Genomic DNA, 20,836 nt, shown 5'->3' with positions numbered 1-20,836 from the left:
CTCTTTCTGAGTACAAAGTATTATTTTAGATTCCATCAGAGTTATTTCACTTTACTAAGTTATCCTCAGAAAATGGTTTAATTCATTCTCATTTACCATGACAGAACCCCAATACTTAAAAGGGGAGAACAGAATTAACTCTGTATCTCTATATGGGTATTTTGATTGACTCTTTGAAGATGAGCCCACTTAGAAACTACTCAAATGGCAAAGTCTTAAAGACAGAAACATTTCTGGGTAAGGAAAAACATTCTATCAGTTACACCAAATAAGTGATAACAAATTTGGCACCTTTTTTTATTCCATTTAACAATAGCTGCCCTTCCAAAAAAAAAACTGTGAAAGCCTGAAAAGCATTCCAAAAGTAAAGATACACAGTAACTACTAGCATCATGGAGGTCTGGAAATAAAGAAACTCCACCACTCTTACACACAGGGTACATGAATCCTCTCCCAGCTCCCCACTGCGCTCTGGAACCCCTGGCAACTCCTAGCTGAGCCATCCAAGGCTTGGCCCCACTCTATCAGTGGCCCATCACCGCCTTGCTGAGAACAGCCACCCGGGGCCCGAGGGATGCTGTATTCACCGCCTGGAAGTCAAACGGGCCCAGCGAACCTCAGGGAGCTGGCCGAGTAAACTTTTCTGCACTGAAGTGCGGCCAAGCTGGCTCGCTAGCAAAGGTCAGGCAGTGGAGGTGACAGGAGTCTCCTGGAAGAGCAGCAGGAGGTCATTGTGGGACACCCGAAAAAAATTCTTTACATATTTTCTGCTTCTTACTTTGTCAACAAGAAGAGATCATATGTGCTGCCTCAGGAGAAGTAAGAGTAGAAACTCTCTGTAGATGGAAGACCGGAGTCACTGCTAAAGTCTCTAGTTGAAATTACATAGCAAAAGTATTCTTGTGGCTTCTCTCAGGTCACATGGCATGGGGCGGGGAAGACTGCAATTGTTGGAATCATACCCCTAAAGCTATCTCTTTCATTGAAACAGATACACTATGTATCCCAGGTTTGCACCAAACTCGTGGTCCTCCTGCCTCAGTCTCCCCAGTGCTGGGATTAACAATCATATACCACCACACCTGGCTTAAAGTTATCCTAATTGTTTACATCTATGCTGATTTTGCCTTAAAGAATTACTAAACAAGCAATTATTTCACTATGGCAAAAAATATATAATTAAAACATTTCACAATACATTATGCATACAATTTTAAAGTAAAAGAACTGTGGAACATATAAATAATAAACATGTTGATATTATGCTGGCTATTTTAAAAAGGATTACCTAATCATTCACCAGTAATCAATACATAGCAGAATAATACCAATTTACTTCATCCTAGAGTTTACCTCGAATCACAGAACTTCTGTGTAAACTTTTGTGAAGTTGAACTATCCTACATCCCATATTTTAAATATCCTTTTCTTAATGGGAGGAAAAAAATGTACCAAATATAATTTTTACATCTTAAAAATTGGAAAGAGAGTTTTCACACTTACTGCCTTTCCCCTTCTTTTTGCTGCTCACTGCTGCTGCTTTCTGGCTTCTTTTCGGCTTCTTTGATGAACTTCCTCCACCCTGGGCATCTTTCACTCGCTTCTGACCTGGGCAAGCTATGACAGGAAAGAAATTCAGTAACACAAGCTAGAACTGAGCATTCCCTAGATAGTCTAGACAAGTTTTAGAGAGCAATTCCAAAACTACACATTCTTTACGATGGAAAATTACCACAGAAATTACAAACCACTACTAAATTGTCATTAATGAAGCTGATTCTTGCACACTAAAAACCCCTAAAAAATTAAGGGTTTTGTTTTTTTAGAAGGCAAATAAAGTATGCACATCCTTCTTAGAAAAGGAAGACATAAACTGAAAACAGTTCTCAGTGTAGTATGGGATTTCTGAGTCTACTAATTCGAAAACAGGCATATGCTGAAAATAAAACTGAAAATTGTTAAGATTCAATAAAACCACAAGTTGAAATATTAATGAATTAATGTTTTAATGACATCACAGTTAACTGGATAAATTTTAGTAGTTCGTACTTGTTTTGTGTGTGAATGTATTTCAAGAATAACTTGGTTCCCAGGGAAGAGGTTAGTTAACGGGGATACCATTTACAAACCCAGCATAGTTGTTCTAAGAAACACATCATCTTTTCTGGTGGAAAAGTGCCTTAAGTATTATAAATGAATGCCTTCCTTTCTTCCTTAAGAGCTTTCCTGATGCGCTAGGCTTCAATGATGCAGACTTCTCCCGATGGCAGCTTTGGAATACTACTGAGGCAGTCCTGAGCCTCTGCTATGTTTCTATCTAATCATATACATGCCTCTTAGATGACACAAAATAACCCCAGAGACTAATAAAGGACGATTTCTATTTGGTTCCAATTTCAGAAACTACATGCCTCTTTACTTACTGAAACTTGTTTACTTTTTTAATGGGTCAAATTTTATTTATCATTTTTTCCTAAGTTTATTTTAATACGATACTTTCAGTGAAACATACATAAAAAAGATAACATATATCGAGTATAATGAATTGCCAGATTTCTCTCCAAGAGAGTTTAATTCTAAAGTTTTCAGAAACTAAGATAGAAAAACTTCTTATATTTTAAGTGGGAAAGAAGTTTTACTTTTAATACAATGTAGATTCTTCAAATAGTTCTTGCTTTGTTGTTATTTGCTTTTTTTATGTTTTTTTGAGACAGGATCTTACTATGTACCCAAGATGGTCTTGAACTTACAATGTAGTTCAGGCTGTCCTCAAACTCTCAACTCTCCTGCCTCTCCCACCCAAGTACTGGGATCACAAGGATGTGTCACCACACAGAGCTTCTAATATTCCTTGTACAGAAATTTATTAGAATGAGATCATGTGATATAGGTGCGTAAGAATTTATTTCCTGGGCTGATGGCATGACTCAAGTGTAAGAACACTTGCCTGGCAAATGCAAGTTCCTGAGTTCAAACTCCAATACTGTAAAAAAAAAAAAAAAATTTTTTTTCTAAAAATGTAATTTCCCCCTCAAAAAACTTTAGAATAGTGCTTTGATAAACCAGCTGGCTTTTTCACCCTAAATTTGAGTAGCACTCAAGTTTCATACATTTTACTCTAATCAAGATTAAGATTCAAAAGGGTAGCACCAGGTACCAATGGCTCACGCCTCTAGTCCTAGCTATTCAGGAGGCAGAGATCAGGAGGATTGAGGTTGGAAGCCAGCCCAAGCAAATAGTTTGACAGGCCCTGTCTCAAGAAAATCATCACAAATAAAGGCTGGTGGAGTGGCTCAAGGTGTAGGCCCTGAGTACAAACCCCAGCACCACAAAAAAAAAAAAAAAAAAAAAAAAAAGATTCAAAAGGGTAGCACTGACTTACTCTATCAGCAAACAAGCCATCATAACTGTTTCTGCTTAATTTTAATCTAAGATATGAGTGCCACCAGGACACAACCTCTGAAAAGCAATATAACTACAATATCACATTACTGAGAAAAGCCATCTAACCTTCTGTGATAACGGACTCTATCATTCTGAAGATCACTCTTCATGCTGAGATGGTGCAGGCTGCACAAGACAGTGTGACTAACAATCACAGGCGTTGCTGTACATTGCAATCTAATTGCAGCTGCATATTTTACTTATTTACTTAAAAATGTTTTGAGTAAACATTTCTGACATTAATTCTGAGAACAATTAATCTGCTCTAGACCTTATTCTTTTAGGGGTTTTACTGAAGACAAGGTCTTGCTATGTAGCCCCCTATAGCCAGGAGCTATGTATCCCAACCTGTCCTAGATCTCACAATCCCCTCCCCCTCAGACTCCCAAATCAGACAAAAACCATACCTCTTTAAGGTCAAATAAAACCCTAAAGCTAGCATGCTAAAATCTGATATTATATAAAATGGATACCACTTAGTGCTCTATCTTTACAATGAGAAGGTGTGTTTCAAACACCAAGTTTTACCCTAGAATATACAGATTTAAAAGACACCTGAATGAGCGGCTTATAAGAAAAATAATGACGAGTACAGTTAGGGCACCATGAGAAAAAGGCACTAATACTTTTGGAACATACTGATTTGAATTTCCACTTTTAACAACTTCACGGAAAATCAAAAAAGTATTACTGTAGTTTATTAACACACACATTGGTCCTTCAAATTTGGAAGCTATGCATCTAAGAAAGCATCAAATTCCTTTACAAACTCACACAAGTTAGTCAGGCTTGAAAATCAGTTTGACACGGTTGTCTGAGGAAAGCAGTGCCTGGACAGTTGGTTGCTCCAAACCCCTACATACAGTATTTGGTTAAGGGTGGAGGGGTCTGTCAATAAACCAAAATGTTTGTGAGAGACTGCATATTACAAGTACAAAAACAAAGTTACAGAAATATAATTAAGCTGCTCATGCCACACAGTCAACTAGCATATATAATGCATTTTCAAGCAGGTGTGGCTTTGGGCCCAGGTGAAATTTCTATCATGTGTTTTGGTCCACTTGAAATGTCATGGACGGTTCAGGCAAAGGACAGTAAAGGCTTTGAGATGCATTGCACTATCAATACTCAAATCACCTTCCAAATGTTCATTTTACCATGTTCACACAAGTACACCACTTAAACATCTTCACATTACAATGTGAAGCCGTTAATACTTTAAGAGGGAAAATCTGAAAGTAAGTCAACATACGTTGTTTTCCTCCTCACCTTTTTCAGAATGTTCCGCTTCTGGCTGATTGCTACTGCTAGAGCTCACACTCGCATCAAAGCCTGCTGGAGAGCTGTTTCCTTCCGACTGCAGGTCCTGGAGCTCTCCTGCAACACTATCCACCTCAATTGTGCTGTCGGTTTCACTCTTGATACTTCGAACCTCTTCTTGGTTTGGAGCCAGGGGCTCTGACACTGTGACAGAAGACTGCTGCTGACTGGCTTCTGTGACAGTGACTGATGAAGGCGATTCAGGTGTAGTAGGAGGGGTATTGAGCACTGAATTACTGCCACTACTCGGAAATTCTGCTTTCCTGTCACTGACCTCTACTGGTTTTTCCTCAATGGGCTTACTGTCGACACCGGCTGGTGGTGGCTTTTCTAGCTCTACACTGGGTGAACCACTTTCCTCTTCAGCCACAGTCTGTAGCGACTCCTCTGTTGTCCCCTCCTCTGGGGCAGGATGGGGTGGAGAAGCTGCAGCCTCAGTATCAGAGTCTGAAAAAAGCTCCTTCAGCGTTTTCTTAGGCCACTGGCCCTGAATACTTGACCAGACGTCTTTTCGATCTTTAGCCCTGCTGTTCTGAAGTCTTTCATCAGAATTATTCAAAAGTTTCATCCTTTTTTCTGCTACTTCTGAAAATCCTGAATAGAAACCAGTTGTCCGTAGGGATTTTCTTTTCTCCTCCAAGCCATTGTATTTCTTGGTTGGTGTCATCTTTGCTTTTGATTTTTCTTCTTCATCTTCATCTGAAGAGCTATTACTACTGTTTTCAATGCAAAGTGATTCTTTGCTCTTGGCCCTCTCGTCCTTCTTGCCAGGTGATCCAGTTTTTAAGCATTCCTCGGCATTGCAATACCTTCTTTTACCACGCTTTATTTGTGGCTTTGAAGATTTATCTATTGTATCCTTCTTAACATCCTTTCTCTTTTTTGTGACTTCATCATCTTCTTCAAAATCAGTATCTTCTGATATTCCTTCCGTATCTTTCCTTAGTCTTTCTGGAGATTTTGAAATTGGTTTGGACATTATCAAATCTGAGTGGATTTTGTTTTCATCTAACAAAGATGAACTGTTCTGCTCCTCTTTTGAGATAAATTCATTTCTGGTGTGGATCAAATGATCCATCTTTGATTCCTCTTTGCCATTATTATCCATGTCCTGAGCACCTTTCTCTTCTTCCTGCTCACTGTCTTCAGCAGAACTTTCAGAGGCTAGAAAAGAAAGGGATGAGAGGGAGAGAAGAGCCTGGTGAGAGCACTAGCAATGTCTTCCATGTGCCAGGTGCTTTCTAACAGCTCCTGTTTATAACACCCCAGGTTCCTTGCTTATTTCCCATTCTACAGGTAAGACACTGAGTTTCAAAGGGGATAAGACAATAAACCCACAACAGAAATGTCCTTTGGCCAAAATTCATCAAATTATAACCATGAAAGATATTCATTTGATTTTATGTAAATTATGTCTCAATAAAGCAGGTTACAAAAAAGAACAAAATCTAAATTTATATGAATAGACTATGGTATAAAAACATGCAGGAAACAGAACTCTTGAAAACTAAACCAGCCTCATTTTTAAAATCTAAAACATAAAAAAATTAAATCATTACAGCAAAGCATTACAACTAAACAGTAAATGAAAGAATCAGAAGATAAAAGTACAGGAAACTTCTAAGAAATTAGGGAAAGGAAAAAAAAAAGGCAAAAAAATGAATTAATGCCAAAACAGTTTTTGGTAAGATAAGCATATTAAGAGCATTCTGCAGAAAGCACCATATCAAAATAACTGGTCAAAAAAAGAGAACACTAAAATTCAGGAGAGGAAACAAAATGATTCAAGAAAACTGACCAGAACACAAACGTAAGTTTCTAGAAGGAGAAAGGCTACCAAGTATACAGCAACACGAGGGTGAAGACGTATCCATAAGAAGGCGTATCTGTCAAATTCTAGGACATTAAAGACAAAGACTCAAGATTCCAGAGGAAAAAGCTAAAAAACCAATAAAACTAGTCACATGCACAGAATCAGGAATTAGATGAACTCTGGACTGTATAGAAGCAATACTAGAAGCAAAACCAATTGAACAATGCCAAAAACAACCAATAACAACAATCTAACTAAACCCCAGTCCCACAAAAACAAGAACAAAAAACCTGCTATTGTTTAAATGTTCTTTCTAAAGCTCATACTGAAATTTAACTGCCACTGTGACAGTATTTGAAAGTAGGACCTTTAAGAGGTGACTGATTATCACAGGAGTGAGTGAGGTACTGCATGAGTGCTTTGTTGTAAAAGTTCTCTCTCTCTCTCTCTCTCTCTCTCTCTCTCTCTCTCTCTCTCTCTCTCTCACTATCTTATGAAATGCTCTTGCCATGTTATGACATGGGAAAAGGACCCTTACCAGATGCTAGCACATCGACATGGGGAACTGTCGGTGCACAGAACTGAGAAAGAAATTTCTTTTCTTTTTAAATTGCCCAGGCTGTGGCACTCTGTTATACCAACAGCAAACAGACTAAAACACCAAACCATGAATAAAATAAAGATAAATGAATAAAGATATCTACAGAAAGTCTCCTGTAACTTAGTCTTAAGAAGCAACTAGAGAGAGCATGTACTCCATCAAAGAGAGTATGGAGTAAGAGGCCTAATTATTAAAAACAAAGGAATTCGCCTAGCAAGCTCAAGGCCCTGAGTTCAAACCCCAGTTCCACCTGCCTATCCATCCATGTACCCTGTCTGCTTGCCTTCCTTCCTCCCTCCCTTCCTTTCTAATTATCTAAGATAGATCCACCCAACCTTAGAATGAATCTGTCATCTGCAGGAAGATAGATGTGCGCCACATGTAGAAGCAAACAGACTAGCACAGTGTTACTTGCAAAGAAAGTCAGACTGGGAGCTATTAGTGAGCTGCCCACTGCCACTGTACAGTCTTTGAATACCCAGGTAAACCCACCTAGGATTTGTAAAATTCTTTCTTGTTTTGGGTATGTGCTCATGAAATCCCAATTCTCCCTTCCCTGTGTTACATGCTGCTTCCTGAATCAGCTAACAATACCCAGCAGAAACATTGTGACCTATTTCAGAAGGGTGAAGGTAAGTCACAGTAAGCCTAATCAGAAAATTCAGAGCAACCTACTCCTTCCACCAAGCATTCCCATGGGTCACTGACTGTGACTCAGTTAGGTATTGCTGCTGTGCTGAGCCCACTTCCCAGAACTTGCTTGTGACTTCTACCACTGAATTCTCTAGAAGCACTTTTGTAAACTCTCAGTGAACCAGAGGCCGGAGTCAGAATATGACTTAGAGACTCTTCATAAAGCATTCTCAGGGAGCCTTCACCTAAACTTTCTTAGAAAGCTAGGCTTTGCCTGTTGCTCAGTTCAAACACCCCCCCCACCACCAAAACTAAACAGTACCCTCTTTAAGAATACATACATACATAATTAAATTCTAAAGAAAAGTAAAGCAAGAACTACACAAAAGAAAGGATACTAATGACTTCTGGAAGGTCTTTTTTTTTGTTTGTTTGTTTTGGTGGGATTGGGGTTTAAACAAGGCTTCCTGCTTGCAAAGCAGGTGCTCTACCACTTGACACACCTGCAGCCCACACTGCTCTGGTTATTTTGGAGATAGTGGGGGAGAGGGGTCCTCACTTTTTGCCCAGCTCAGCATGGATTACAATCCTCCTGTTTTAAGTTTCCCACCTTTACTGTGATGTCAGGCACCAATCACCATGCCCAGCTGTTTCCACTGAGATGAGTTCTCACTAACTTTTCTGCAAGGGCTGGCTAAAAAGTACACCTGATCTCAGCCTCCCATGTAGGTTGGGATGACAGGCATGTACCACCACCCTCAGCTGCTGGTTGAGATAGGATTTCGCCAACTCCCTGCCAGGGCTGACATGAATTTAAGGAGGATTGAGTAGCTAGGGTGAGTTTGATATTCTTTTCAAACATCTATCAGTGCAGTTTTAGAGTCTGATATTGTATCACACAAACTGCTTTCCACAGCAACAGAAAGGATAATGCTTAGGTGCTGTAGAGTGAATACTAAATTTTTAACTGAAATGTAATCGTGGCCTTAGATCTACTAAATAACAGAAAGATTCCAGGCCTCAATCAATGGCCAATTTTATTTCAAGTAAAAAGAGACAATAAAATTGTGGCTAAAACATAATCTGATATTGAATTACCTTTATAGAATTTTACTTACAGAAAGTAAAATTGAATATTTGCAAATATGCTAGTTATGTTTACCTTGAAGTCCATTAAGGATGGAAGTTATCTCAATGGATTTAATGTGAGCTGTGTCCGAGTTTTTGGCATCAGTAAGATCCAGTTTGGACACCATTTCAGGAGATGGATTTGTCTGAAATGGTGGCTTTGTCAAGCGTCGAAGTTTACAGTTCTTAGGAGAGTATTTTTCATCTTTGTCCTTTTCTTTGTCTAATTTATTCTAGGTTAAGGGGGAAAGGTATTGAATATTAGTCATAATTTGTCATGAGACATTTATTAGTAACATTATTATCATTTTAACCAGCATTTATAAAATATATTGTTAAATATTTAACAGAAAAGTAATACAAAAACAAAACCTTCCAGACAACCAAAGTCTTTTGTTTTTGGTTTTTTTATTTTTGGGTGGGGGGGAGCAGTACTGGGCTTTGAACTCAGGGACTCAAGCTTGCTCAGCAGGCGATCTACCACTTGAGTTACTCCACTAGCCCTTTCTGCACAACTTAATTTTAAGACAGAGTCTCACATTATGCACAGGCTGGCCTAGACCAGTAGTCCTCTATATATACTTCCCACACAGCTATCAGGTACACTGCTGTACCTGACTACTGGTTGAGATGAGGGTCTCCTGAAGATTTGGCCTAGGCTGACCTTGAACTCTGATCCTCTGGATCTTAACCCCCCCAAGTAGAGAGCAGTACAGTCTTGAGCCAAGGCACCACATTCAAAGTTGCTGCTGCTGTTATTGCTGTTTAAGTTATTTAACAAACAAAATACTGTAAGATGGGTGTATTTATAATTTAATAGTGGGAATCACTGGAGCCGGACACCAGTGGCTCATACCAGTAATCCTAGCTGCTCAGAAGGCAGAAATCAGGAGGATATCAGTTCGAAACCAGCACGAGCAAATAGGGCCGAGAAGTGGCTCAAGGTGTAAGCCCAGAGTTTAAACCCCAGTACCACAAGAAAGAAAAAGTGGGGATCAAATTATCAATCAGACAAGGGGATTAAGATTATTAAATGTACATACTGCTAATAACTAATATTGCAAATTAAGAGTTTCTCTTAACTGTCAATTAAATAAAGTACAGAACACAGTCTCTCCAGGCCATAGTTTATAGAAAGAATGTAAAAATTTAAGATAAGAGGTTGAAATTGTGGATACTTGCTTCTATTTAATTTGAACCTACTGTGATTTCATTTTAAAGAAAAATGAAACAAAAAAAGCTCTTTCAATCAATAAAAACAATATAAAATATCATGTGCTTTACATTCCTGGTCCCAGTAAAGAGCAGGAACAAAGGTATAAAGGGGTTTAAAAAGTTCTAAGTAGCAGCTATTGGATTACTAACTAAAACTTAAAAACATGGACTCAGTTTTATAATAGAAAAAAGTAACCACTTGAGGAGAAAGCTTTTACCATCTGGGGCTACCAGGGTATCACAATTCTCACTGTGAGCATGAAGACATGAGTTTCAAGAACTGCATTTCAACTACATATACCATCCAAAGTATTTTAAAAAAAGCCATTAAAAAGATGAAAAATTCTAAAACCTAGCTAACGTTCTACTTTATAATCACACACTTAGAAAAATTTAGTCTCGGAGTTAGTAACAATAATTCCATTATATATAAAAGTGACATTAATTTTCCATACAAGTTTATTGCTAGGTCCCATGGTTAAGCCACTACATTTAGGCAGATAAATGATGCAGAGGGCTATGGGTGTTACTTAAGAGTAAAGTACCTACCTAGCAAGACCAAGGTCTGAGTTTAAACCCCAGTATTGCCCCTTCCCCAAAAGGGAAAAAAAAAAAAACAAATTGAGGAAAGAGAGAGAGGTCCTCCTCGATTTCAGACACCTCTTCTGTGACAGAATGGCTTATATCTACTATAGTAACACACAACTCTTAGCCACATGGCATGATGGCTCCTAGTTGGGAACTAGAGGTACAGCAAAGGGTTGAAATGGGTAAGAGAAATTTGGTTAGGGGCTGAAAAATCCTCAAAGATTATTTAACTTTCTAAAATGCTTTCCACAAGCAGACAAATTTAATTGTAACAAAATCTAGCATTTGATATATTTGCTATTTTAAGACAGCCTAACATTAATACACATTTAATTCCATATTTTGGAGAAAAAGCTCTTTCAGTAACAGCTAATGGTGAACAGCAAAATCAACACTTACCTTTATTTTCTTCCGATGTTTTATCTTTGGCACATTTTTATCAGCAGGTCTTACTATTTTATCTGCTTTAATCCATTCATCGTATCTAAAATTAAAAGAAATATAAATATATACAACATATACTAAAGAAGAAACTATGTCAAAATATTCATGAGAAATTTACATACAGAGTCATAATTTCAAAATTAGAAAGGATCTTAGTGGTTTCTTAGTTCAAGTTCCTGATTTGATGAATAAACTGCCAAGGCCCAAAGACAGAGTGGAAATGATTTGCCCACAGTCACAGTGTTACCTACTAGCTGAGCCAAAATCTCTTGACTACTCCAGGGTCATGCTTTATTTTGCTACATGAAACAAAATCTGTACAACAAATACTATGAAGAGATAACACAATACTTTCTTCACTTTTTGTTTTGTTTTGCTCTTAAGCAGCAAGTAAGCATTTTTTTCTCTATACCTTCAAGAAACTACAATATAATATAGTTTTAAAACAGCATTGTATGATAAAAGTTTCCTGTTTAACTTAGTCAACTGACTATAAAATATGAAAACATTATTCTACCAAGTTTTTGGTATTTTGAGACGCTTTCTTCCTACATTTATAGATGGTTGAGAGTCAACAGAGCTGCAATGACCTCTCAATCCAATACTGCTAGTCTTCATAAGTTTATGAGGTGTTATAGTCATTGACTACTAACTAAAATAAAGCTAATGTTTACACACACACACACACACACACACACAAAAACCAACTTGTTTTGGAAAAACTAAGCTGGAAACACTGAAGTCATCTTTTTATGTTCTAAAGTTACATATATATATATATATATATATTTTTTTTTTTTAATTAGAAAACAAAGGCCTAAATCAAGAAGTAAATGAGCCAGATATGGTGGTCACACCTGTAATCCTAGCTACTAGGAAGGCTCAAACAGGAGGATGTTAGTTCAAGGCCAACGTGGGCTATGTAGTAAGACCCCCATCTCAAAAAGACCTCCCTCTCTCCAAAAAGAAGTAAATTTACTCAGGTCATCGTTTAATTAGTAAATTATATTCTTCCACCAGTGTAGATCTGGTTTATGTTGTGGTTTCATACTCTGGAAAAAAATTTGGAGGCTACTTAAAAAGCTGGACATCGATCTACCATTTGATCCAGCAATACCACTCTTGGGGATATACCCAAAAGACTGTTACTCCAGAGGCACCTGCACATCCTTGTTTATTGCAGCACTATTCACAATAGCCAAGTTATGGAAACAGCCAAGATGCCCCACCACTGACGAATGGATTAAGAAAATGTGGTATCTACACACAATGGAATTTTATGCAGCCATGAAGAAGAACGAAATGTTATCATTCGCTGGTAAATGGATGGAATTGGAGAACATCATTCTGAGTGAGGTTAGCCTGGCCCAAAAGACCAAAAATCGTATGTTCTCCCTCATATGTGGACATTAGATCAAGGGCAAACACAACAAGGGGATTGGACTATGAGCACATGATAAAAGCGAGAGCACACAAGGGAGGGGTGAGGATAGGTAAGACACCTAAAAAACTAGCTAGCATTTGTTACCCTTAACGCAGAGAAACTAAAGCAGATACCTTAAAAGCAACTGAGGCCAATAGGAGAAGGGGACCAGGAACTAGAGAAAAGGTGAGATCAAGAAGAATTAACCTAGAAGGTAACACCCACGCACAGGAAATCAATGTGAGTCAATGCCTTGTATAGCTATCCTGATCTCAACCAGCAAAAACCCTTGTTCCTTCCTATTATTGCTTATGCTCTCTCTACAACAAAATTAGAAATAAGGGCAAAATAGTTTCTGCTGGGTATTGAGGGGGTGTGGGGGAGAGAGAGGGGGCGGAGTGGGTGGTAAGGGAGGGGGTGGGGGCAGGGGGGAGAAATGAACCAAGCCTTGTATGCACATATGAATAATAAAAGAAAAATGAAAAAAAAATGTTGTGGTTTCATTTGCTGGAAGATGCTGATGGGCCCGAGACTAAAGAGAATGGGAACAGCTCTGGCAATCTTTCTTACTATACTCCCTGCTTACTAGTCTTGTGTCCTTGATCAGGCCATTCTCAGCATAGGCCTGGTCTATTTCTGTATAATATGAGACTGCCATTTTAAAAATAACTGAATAGGACATAAGGTTTTTTTGACAGTCAGATATATAAGCACTTTCACAAGCATTATGCTATATATTAATAATGTATTTTACCCTACCCTACCCAGAAATACCAAAAATTATTATATATTAATAATGTATTTTACCCTACCCTACCCAGAAATACCAAAAATTATTATACTCAAAAGACAGGGATGTGGAGGATAGTTCAAGGGTAGGATGCTCGTACCCCAAACCCAACATTTCCCAGAGATACTAAAATTATATAAAAGAACAGAGCATTGTGGTGCATGCTTGTACTCCCAGCTACTTGAGAGGCTGAGGCAGGAAGATTACTTGAGCCCAAAGGTTTAGCCTTTGGGCAACACAGAAAGACCCTGTCTCAAAATACGTGTGTGTAGTGTGTAGTGTGTAGTGTGTGTGTGTGTGTGTGTGTGTGTGTGTGTGTGTAATGCTGAACTAATATAATAATTACTAGTGCCAATTTAAATAAAGCACTATTAGTGGGTCAAGATTTTTAATTCCCTACCAAATACCAGGGAAAAAATCTTGAATGAGAGGAATTTAGATCAGAACTAGGACAAAAAGCTGCAATCAATCCTGCCGAGTTCATATAAATTTAGACTTTTACATGCTGTATGCCAAAAAGAAAGCACACTTTAGGCATAATAAGAAAATGGTCAATGCAGAGAGAAAACGGAAAAATTTATCTGAAGTACCTTGAACACCATAAAATTAAAATTACTGGAAACAAAGTGGAAAGAGGAGAAAATTACAGGTAAGAAGTACAAGACATGAAATATTTCTCAATTTCTTCTGGGATATTCATCCCTCAAAGTACATTCTAAAGAATACAAGAATCTTAATAACTAAGTCAACAAACTTTTAGTTGTAAGGGCTCAAGTGGTAAAGCACCTGCCTAGTAGGTATGAAGGGCCTGAGTTCTAACCACAGTACCCCTTCACCCCAAAAAACTTTTTAGTTCTAAAATTCCAATCCTCTTCTTACAAATGAACACCCTGTCCTCCTCTTAGCTATACTGGCCATCACCATACAGTGCTCTCCAATATACCTTGACTGCTTTAAGCATCACACAGCAATTAAAACATTAGAACCCCATACATTCTGATGGGGCTCTCTACTTGGCAGGAAGAATGCTAATACTGTAATACAATTATGTGCAATAGGTCTTCAGAGAAACCACCTTATTGCTAAATAACCAAATTTCCCTCCAACCACAGTAGGCTTATTACCCCAGCTACCATGTTTAATAATAATATAGTTGGAGATCTAGGACAGGGATTTACCGTGAACCAGTGGTCTACAAAGAAATTAAACTGTCTTTCAACTTTAGATTCAATCAGCAGAGTTTTAGAAGAACAGCTATGGAAGCCCAAGTTGACTGGATTGGTGATATAAGTTATCCTGCATTAATTGAACTTTATTTTCAGAAATTATGATCAGAGCAGGGTAATAGTCTCTTCATGACAGTAAGAAATTTGCTTTGCCAAAGAAGAAGGAAAAGATGATTACTAAATTCTTCCATTTGAAAACAAATATTGAGGGCTGGGGGCATGACTCAAGTGGTAGAGCACCTGCCTATCAAATGCAAGGGCCTGAGTTCAACACCCCGGTACCACAAAGAAAAAAGAAAAACAAATTGAAATAAACAAAAAGCATTGAAATGAATATTAAAAAACAAATAATTCAGATAACTAAGGCTCTGATTAGTCTTGGGGGTGAAGCTCAGTGGTAGAGCACTTGCCTAGCATGTGCAAGGGGGGAAGGGAAGGAAAGTTTCCAATTCTGTTATCAATATATTCATTACCATTAATCCTATTTACACAGAACCCAGAAAAGTTTCTTACCTGATACTCATCTACATTACCAAGGAAATAGTCTCAAGGCATATACATGACTAATCTGAGAACAGTTCTATTAAAACTGTAGAACAGGCATGAGAGAACACATGCACGATCATTTCATTCACCTCCTAAGGTTTCAGATACGCCCTGACCTGTATAAAAATTAACTAAACTAGATGGTCAAAACTCATGAGACACCAAAACTATTCATTTGACAAACACCTCTTACCAACCTTTACCTGACAGGCTTTAGGACCTGTATTCAGCAATGAAGGCAACAAGCACACCGCCTGCATATAAGCAGCTTAAAATTTAACAGAGAATACAATCCTAAACAGTAATTACAAAAGTAACAATACAAACCATCTGAAAGCAGCAGCTACATATTTGAATTTTTAAATGTGTTAATATATGGATAAGAAGCTAGCAGAAACCATTCAGAGACCACTTCGTACTTGCTCTCACCACAGAAAATTAGAAATTCTAAAAAGAAAGTCTATGACTATTGTTTGAAGATATTGGCAGGTATCTTTCTTAGATACCCATCTAAGAAATCTGAATCAGTAAAATAATAGAATATTAGTCAACCAGATACAACCAAGCTCATTATACCCACATCTAACTCAAATTTTGGTTCTTCTGAAACCCAATTTTCTTTCTTCTTTTTTTTGTTGTTGTTGTTGTTGTTGTACTGGGGTTTTACCTCCACTGTGACAGCCAACTTTCAAAGAAATATTATCAGCATATAGTAATATACATCACAAAAGGCATACTATTTTTTTCAAAATAAATTATATGCAGAAAGATACTTTCAAAATTTCAAAACCAAACTAAATACTTTAAAAACCATTTCAAATGCCTGTATAGATTATTAAAAGGATAAAATCAAGTGAAAAATCATTAAAGTAATATATCATCTATATTTTAACGGACACTCATTTAATAACTTTTGCCTCCTCTATACACAGAAAAATAATGTATACTATATAATTAACTACTTAAGTTTTTAAAAACCTCAACTCTGAAGTGGAAATTTAAGTTATCTTAATAAGGAGAGAAATTTACCTCTCTTTAAGTGAATAAGAAAATAGGAAACAGGCTGGGTGTGTGGCTCAAGTGGTAGGAAACCTACCTAGCAAGTGTGAAACCGAGTTCAAACCCACTACTGTCAAAAACAAAAATGTATGACAAGAAAAAAAAAAAATCAAGGGATGAAAAGTGGCATTATTTACTAATAATTATAAATTTATGCAATTTTTATCCATATGTACTAACTTAGGAATTTTAGATAATCTCAATCTATCTAGAGCAAGTTATTTCATTTGGGGGGTGGAGAGAGGGGCTCTATGTAGACTTGCCTCACACCTGTGATCCTCTTGAATCTGCCTCACGAATGCTGTGATTAAAGGTGTGTACTACAATATCCAGCATCCAAACAAAACAAATGAAAAGAACCACTGATCACAATGTAATGCTTTGAGCCACATACATAAAATGTAAAAAACAAAAAGTATTATTCAAAAATTAAAATCCTAAATATGCTATTAGCAGTTCATAGTTCCACTTCTTATAACACTGTTAAACGCACAGAAACAGGAATATCATTCATCACAATTAAGAACGTAAAGGCAGAATGATAGACGTGAATATTATAGAGCAGCCATATTTAAGAGTTGTCGTGAGCAGTTCCAGAGTGGCACAGTAATCACATCAGTAGACTCTTCTAAGGATTGTTAACTACAGAAAATGATACCAAAGTATGGTTTTTGCCTTGTTTTTTGTTTTGTTTTGTTTCTCCCCAGCGCTGGAGACCCAAACTCAGGGCCTTGCACTTGCCGGGCAAGCATCCTTCTGTTGAACTAAATCCACAATCCCCCACCACCCCACCCCCAATGATGGTTTTTAAGCAAAGGCAGTATGTATTATCAAGAACACATCATAGGGTATTTACCAGGTTTATTAAGACCACTGCAAATGGGCAACAACTGTGGCGCTAACTGTATATTGTGATGCAGACACTAAGTTTTTGAAAATCCCAAGGTTTACTTTGTTAGCATTTGATAAGTTTGGGAACTAGTATTTGCACACATTTAGACAAAAACAGTGATTCACTTGCCAATCTATAAACTGCTGAATGAAGCAAGTCCAAGTTTATGTTTTACATTAAATGCACATGTCAATCTACAAAGACTACTGAATGGAACAGATCTAGGTTTAGTAATACACAAAGAAAAATTGAAGGTTATTTGAGCACAACAAATAACTGAATTATTTATCTCTTTAATGAAGTAAACATTTTCACCTGTACCCCAAAACTGGGCTAACTCAAAAGTCACTTGCCTCTAAAACCAATTTATATATTTATTTGGAAACCAGTGTCAAACGGACTTCACCTTATGGAAATTTAATTTTATACTACAGAAATAAAACTATTTTCCACAGTAATTTTGTTTTCTTTTCTCATTATCCTAACAATTTCAAATTATTGAAATATCATGGAATAACACTGTATACTTTTAGTAATATTCCTAAATTCAACAGTATCTACAATGATAGTATAGCAGGAATCAGATTATATAGCAGTAAAAGAGAAGAAAAGGGACTGGAGGTGCAGCTCAAGTAATAGAGTGTCTGCTTTGGAAGTGTGAAGCCATGAGTTCAAATCCCAGTCATGCCCAGGAGAGCAGAAGAGAGAAAGAGAGGAGAAGAGAGGGAGAGAGGACATAGAATATTCTAGAGCGACATGAGAATATTTTAAGTTACAAAAGACAGAGTAAATGGGAAGTTCTAGGAAATAAGCATTTCCAGTCAGACTCATCCCAGTCTGCAATGCTAAACTCCATTCCACTTACTAGGAGATGGGCTCTCCATGGGACCCAAAGAGGTCACAAACAGGAACTGACATATACAAATATGAACTCAAAATGGATCAAAGACCGAAACATTATCGATTCATCAAGAAAAGCAGGAATTTTTCACAACACTGAATTTGGCAATGCTTTCTTAGATATGATACCAAACAGAAAGGTAATAAAGAAATACACAAATTGAACTTTATAAACATTAAAAACTTTTGTACATCAAAGGACACATCAAAAAAAGTAAAAAGAAAAAACTACAGAATCATTTATCTAACAAGGGCTTAATATGGAGAACATATGAAGAACTGATCCAGCTGAACAACAAAGCTTCATATTACAGAAAGAAACAGACAAGAACCTGAAGAAACATTTCTCCAAAGAAGATACACACATGGCTAAGCAGCACATGAAAAATATGTACACTACTGTCACTAATCATTAGGGAAATGCAAATCAACACCGGTAGACACCATTTGACGCTCCCCAGGAATGACTAAAAGTGGTGGGAGTTTTTTGTTTTCTTTTTTTAAGTGTTTCTAAATAGAGAAAAACCAGTGGTGTAGGCAAGGATATGGAGAAACTGGAGCCCTAACCACAATGCTGATGGGAATGTGAGAAAGTCTGACAGTTCCTCAGAAAGTGAGCAGAGTTCTAACGTAAGTTGAAAAAGAGGTTCACAGAGTAGGCCAAGCCCCATTTGCCCCAACTCCTAGTAATCTACACTCTACAGATACCACTTTTAAAAAGCACTGGCTTAGACAGGCGCCAGAGGCTCACACTGGTAACCCTAGCTACTTGGGAAGCTGAGATCAGGAGGATGTCAGTAAAGCACCTGACTAGCAAATGCAAAGCCCTGAGCTCAAACCCCAGTACTGTCCCACTTCCATAAAAAGGAGATACACTTGTAAAGACTGAAAGAGAACACACTGCAATATTATTAATGATTTTATCCTTCTACTTTCATATAGTCATTTTTCTAGGTTGCATGCTATTTCAGAAGCTTTTAAAAATATTTATAAAAGTGACTTAAGATATTCCAAGCATTCTAGTAAAAATTCTATAGTGTTAGACAATAGTTTTATATACAGTCACTGTATCAGAAAAGTTTTCTAACAGTATTATACCATGTGTGGTTTGGGGTCCAAAGTTCCAAATTTACTAGAAGTAAATTTCTAAGGATGTAAAACACTACGGTAGTAAAATACTCTCTAACACTAACCTTTGTATAACAAAAACCAAAATTTTTTTCAGAGGTGAAAGATGTTATTAAAAACCAAGTAGCATCTCAGAAATAAGGAAAAAACAAGAAAAACAGTATTTTTTAAAAACTGAGTGCACATTCTTACTTTAAGAAAAATCTTTATGCAGGGAAGTTTCAGATAAAAAAACCACATGTAAATAGCTCCATACAGAATTTCCTGAATTGTGAATGTCTACAACTGAAGAGAAAACTATTTTCATGAACCTCCATGAATAAATCTTCATTTCTAATTTCACATCTGCTAAGCATGAATCAAAGATTAAGCTGAAGACCCCAAATAATAGGAAAAGGAAATTCTTATTAGATTGCAGTCCTTATCAGATTCCTTCAAACATGAAGAAACAACAAAAGTAAGTTTCTGGCTATTACTGCAGGAAGCGATGGAGATGAGGTCACATTCAATATAAGAAAGTTAACTGAGTAATCTATGCAAGTGAAACCATTTTCTCTATCATGCTGGAGTGTGCAGAGTTCCACCCACAGGTCTTCATCAAGATGTTAAGTTTTCTTCTTCTGAAAGTTCTTAGCACACAAGCACTTGCGTTGTCAGATGGCATCCTTATTAACACAAGCATGACTTGTTGATATATGTCTCACTTTCCTTCCTGTGTTACTACAAATGTGAATGCCTCAATTTAAATTTTTCCTTATCCTTCCCCTATTTTAGTATATGAATACTAAAATATCAGTCATTCTTTCTCTGGAACCTAAGTGCTCATAGAAATACTTTTATTTATTTATTTATTTACTTACTTACTTACTTATTTTGGTGGTACTAGAGTTTGAACTCAGGGCCATCACCTTGAGCCATTCCACCAGCCCTTTTTTGTGATGGGTCTTTGCAAGATAGGGTCTCTTGAACTATTTGTCTGGGCTGGCTTTGAACTGTGATCCTCCTGAATTCTCCCTCCTGAGTAGCTAGGATTACAAGCGTGAGCCACTGGCGCTTGGCCAAAATCCTCTTTCTTTTATCAATTAAAAAAGTAGGAAATTGTATCTTAATTGTGAAATAAATTCATGAATGTCTTCGTTCTTATATTAAGCTGCTTTTGCATAATTGGCCAATTAACAAAAAATAATCTATCCCTGATTGTTGTGAAAGTTGGAGAATGCCTAAGTTCTATCCATTTGTCATGAAATTTCAAGCATTTTATAAAGGCCAAGAGGAAAAACTTCTGTATGTAAACTAGCAAAATAACCTGAAGAGAAAACTAAAAAAAAGACTTTAATAAAGATGATATGGTTCTTACCTATCTTGCGCATGACTTAGTAATTACTAAATTTTGCTGAAGTAATTTTCTTCTCAATTTCAAACCAACATATTCTACATTTACATTTATATCATAGGCAGGAGTAGAACGCCCTATATGTTTTTACTTAGTAAGATCATATAGTGAAATCATGACTTAAAAAAAAAACCTGAGCAAAAATTCTTATAGCACCTACATCTGAGCTCTCAAGGACCTTTTTTTGAAGGCAGTCATTAACAGCCAGGTCTTGGGGTGAGGGAAATCACCTACTATAAAAACTGCGCAATAGCCATAGGTGAAAGAACAGACTGCACCCAGTGTTGAAGAAC

General features: G+C 37.1%; 1 protein-coding gene across 5 annotated transcripts in view; it reads right to left on the bottom strand.

The window, feature by feature from the left end:
- Window positions 1-20,836, bottom strand: part of Arid4b (AT-rich interaction domain 4B) — a 121,124-nt gene that overhangs the window by 10,586 nt on the left and 89,702 nt on the right. For 4 of the 5 annotated variants that reach the window (XM_020173358.2, XM_074056837.1, XM_020173361.2 and 1 more), the window contains 4 exons: window positions 11,142-11,226; window positions 8,974-9,172; window positions 4,714-5,928; window positions 1,504-1,617 (listed from right to left, as the gene is read on the bottom strand). In XM_020173358.2, the coding sequence (XP_020028947.1) occupies window positions 1,504-1,617; window positions 4,714-5,928; window positions 8,974-9,172; window positions 11,142-11,226 (1,613 nt within the window). Of the gene's footprint in view, window positions 1-1,503; window positions 1,618-4,218; window positions 4,333-4,713; window positions 5,929-8,973; window positions 9,173-11,141; window positions 11,227-20,836 lie in introns of those variants that run through there. The other variant, XM_074056838.1, reaches the window with a different exon arrangement.

Source organism: Castor canadensis, chromosome 15 (assembly GCF_047511655.1).
Source record: "Castor canadensis chromosome 15, mCasCan1.hap1v2, whole genome shotgun sequence".
In the NCBI taxonomy this organism is placed as follows: Eukaryota; Metazoa; Chordata; class Mammalia; order Rodentia; family Castoridae; genus Castor; species Castor canadensis.
This window is presented reverse-complemented; position numbering and strand designations above follow the sequence as displayed.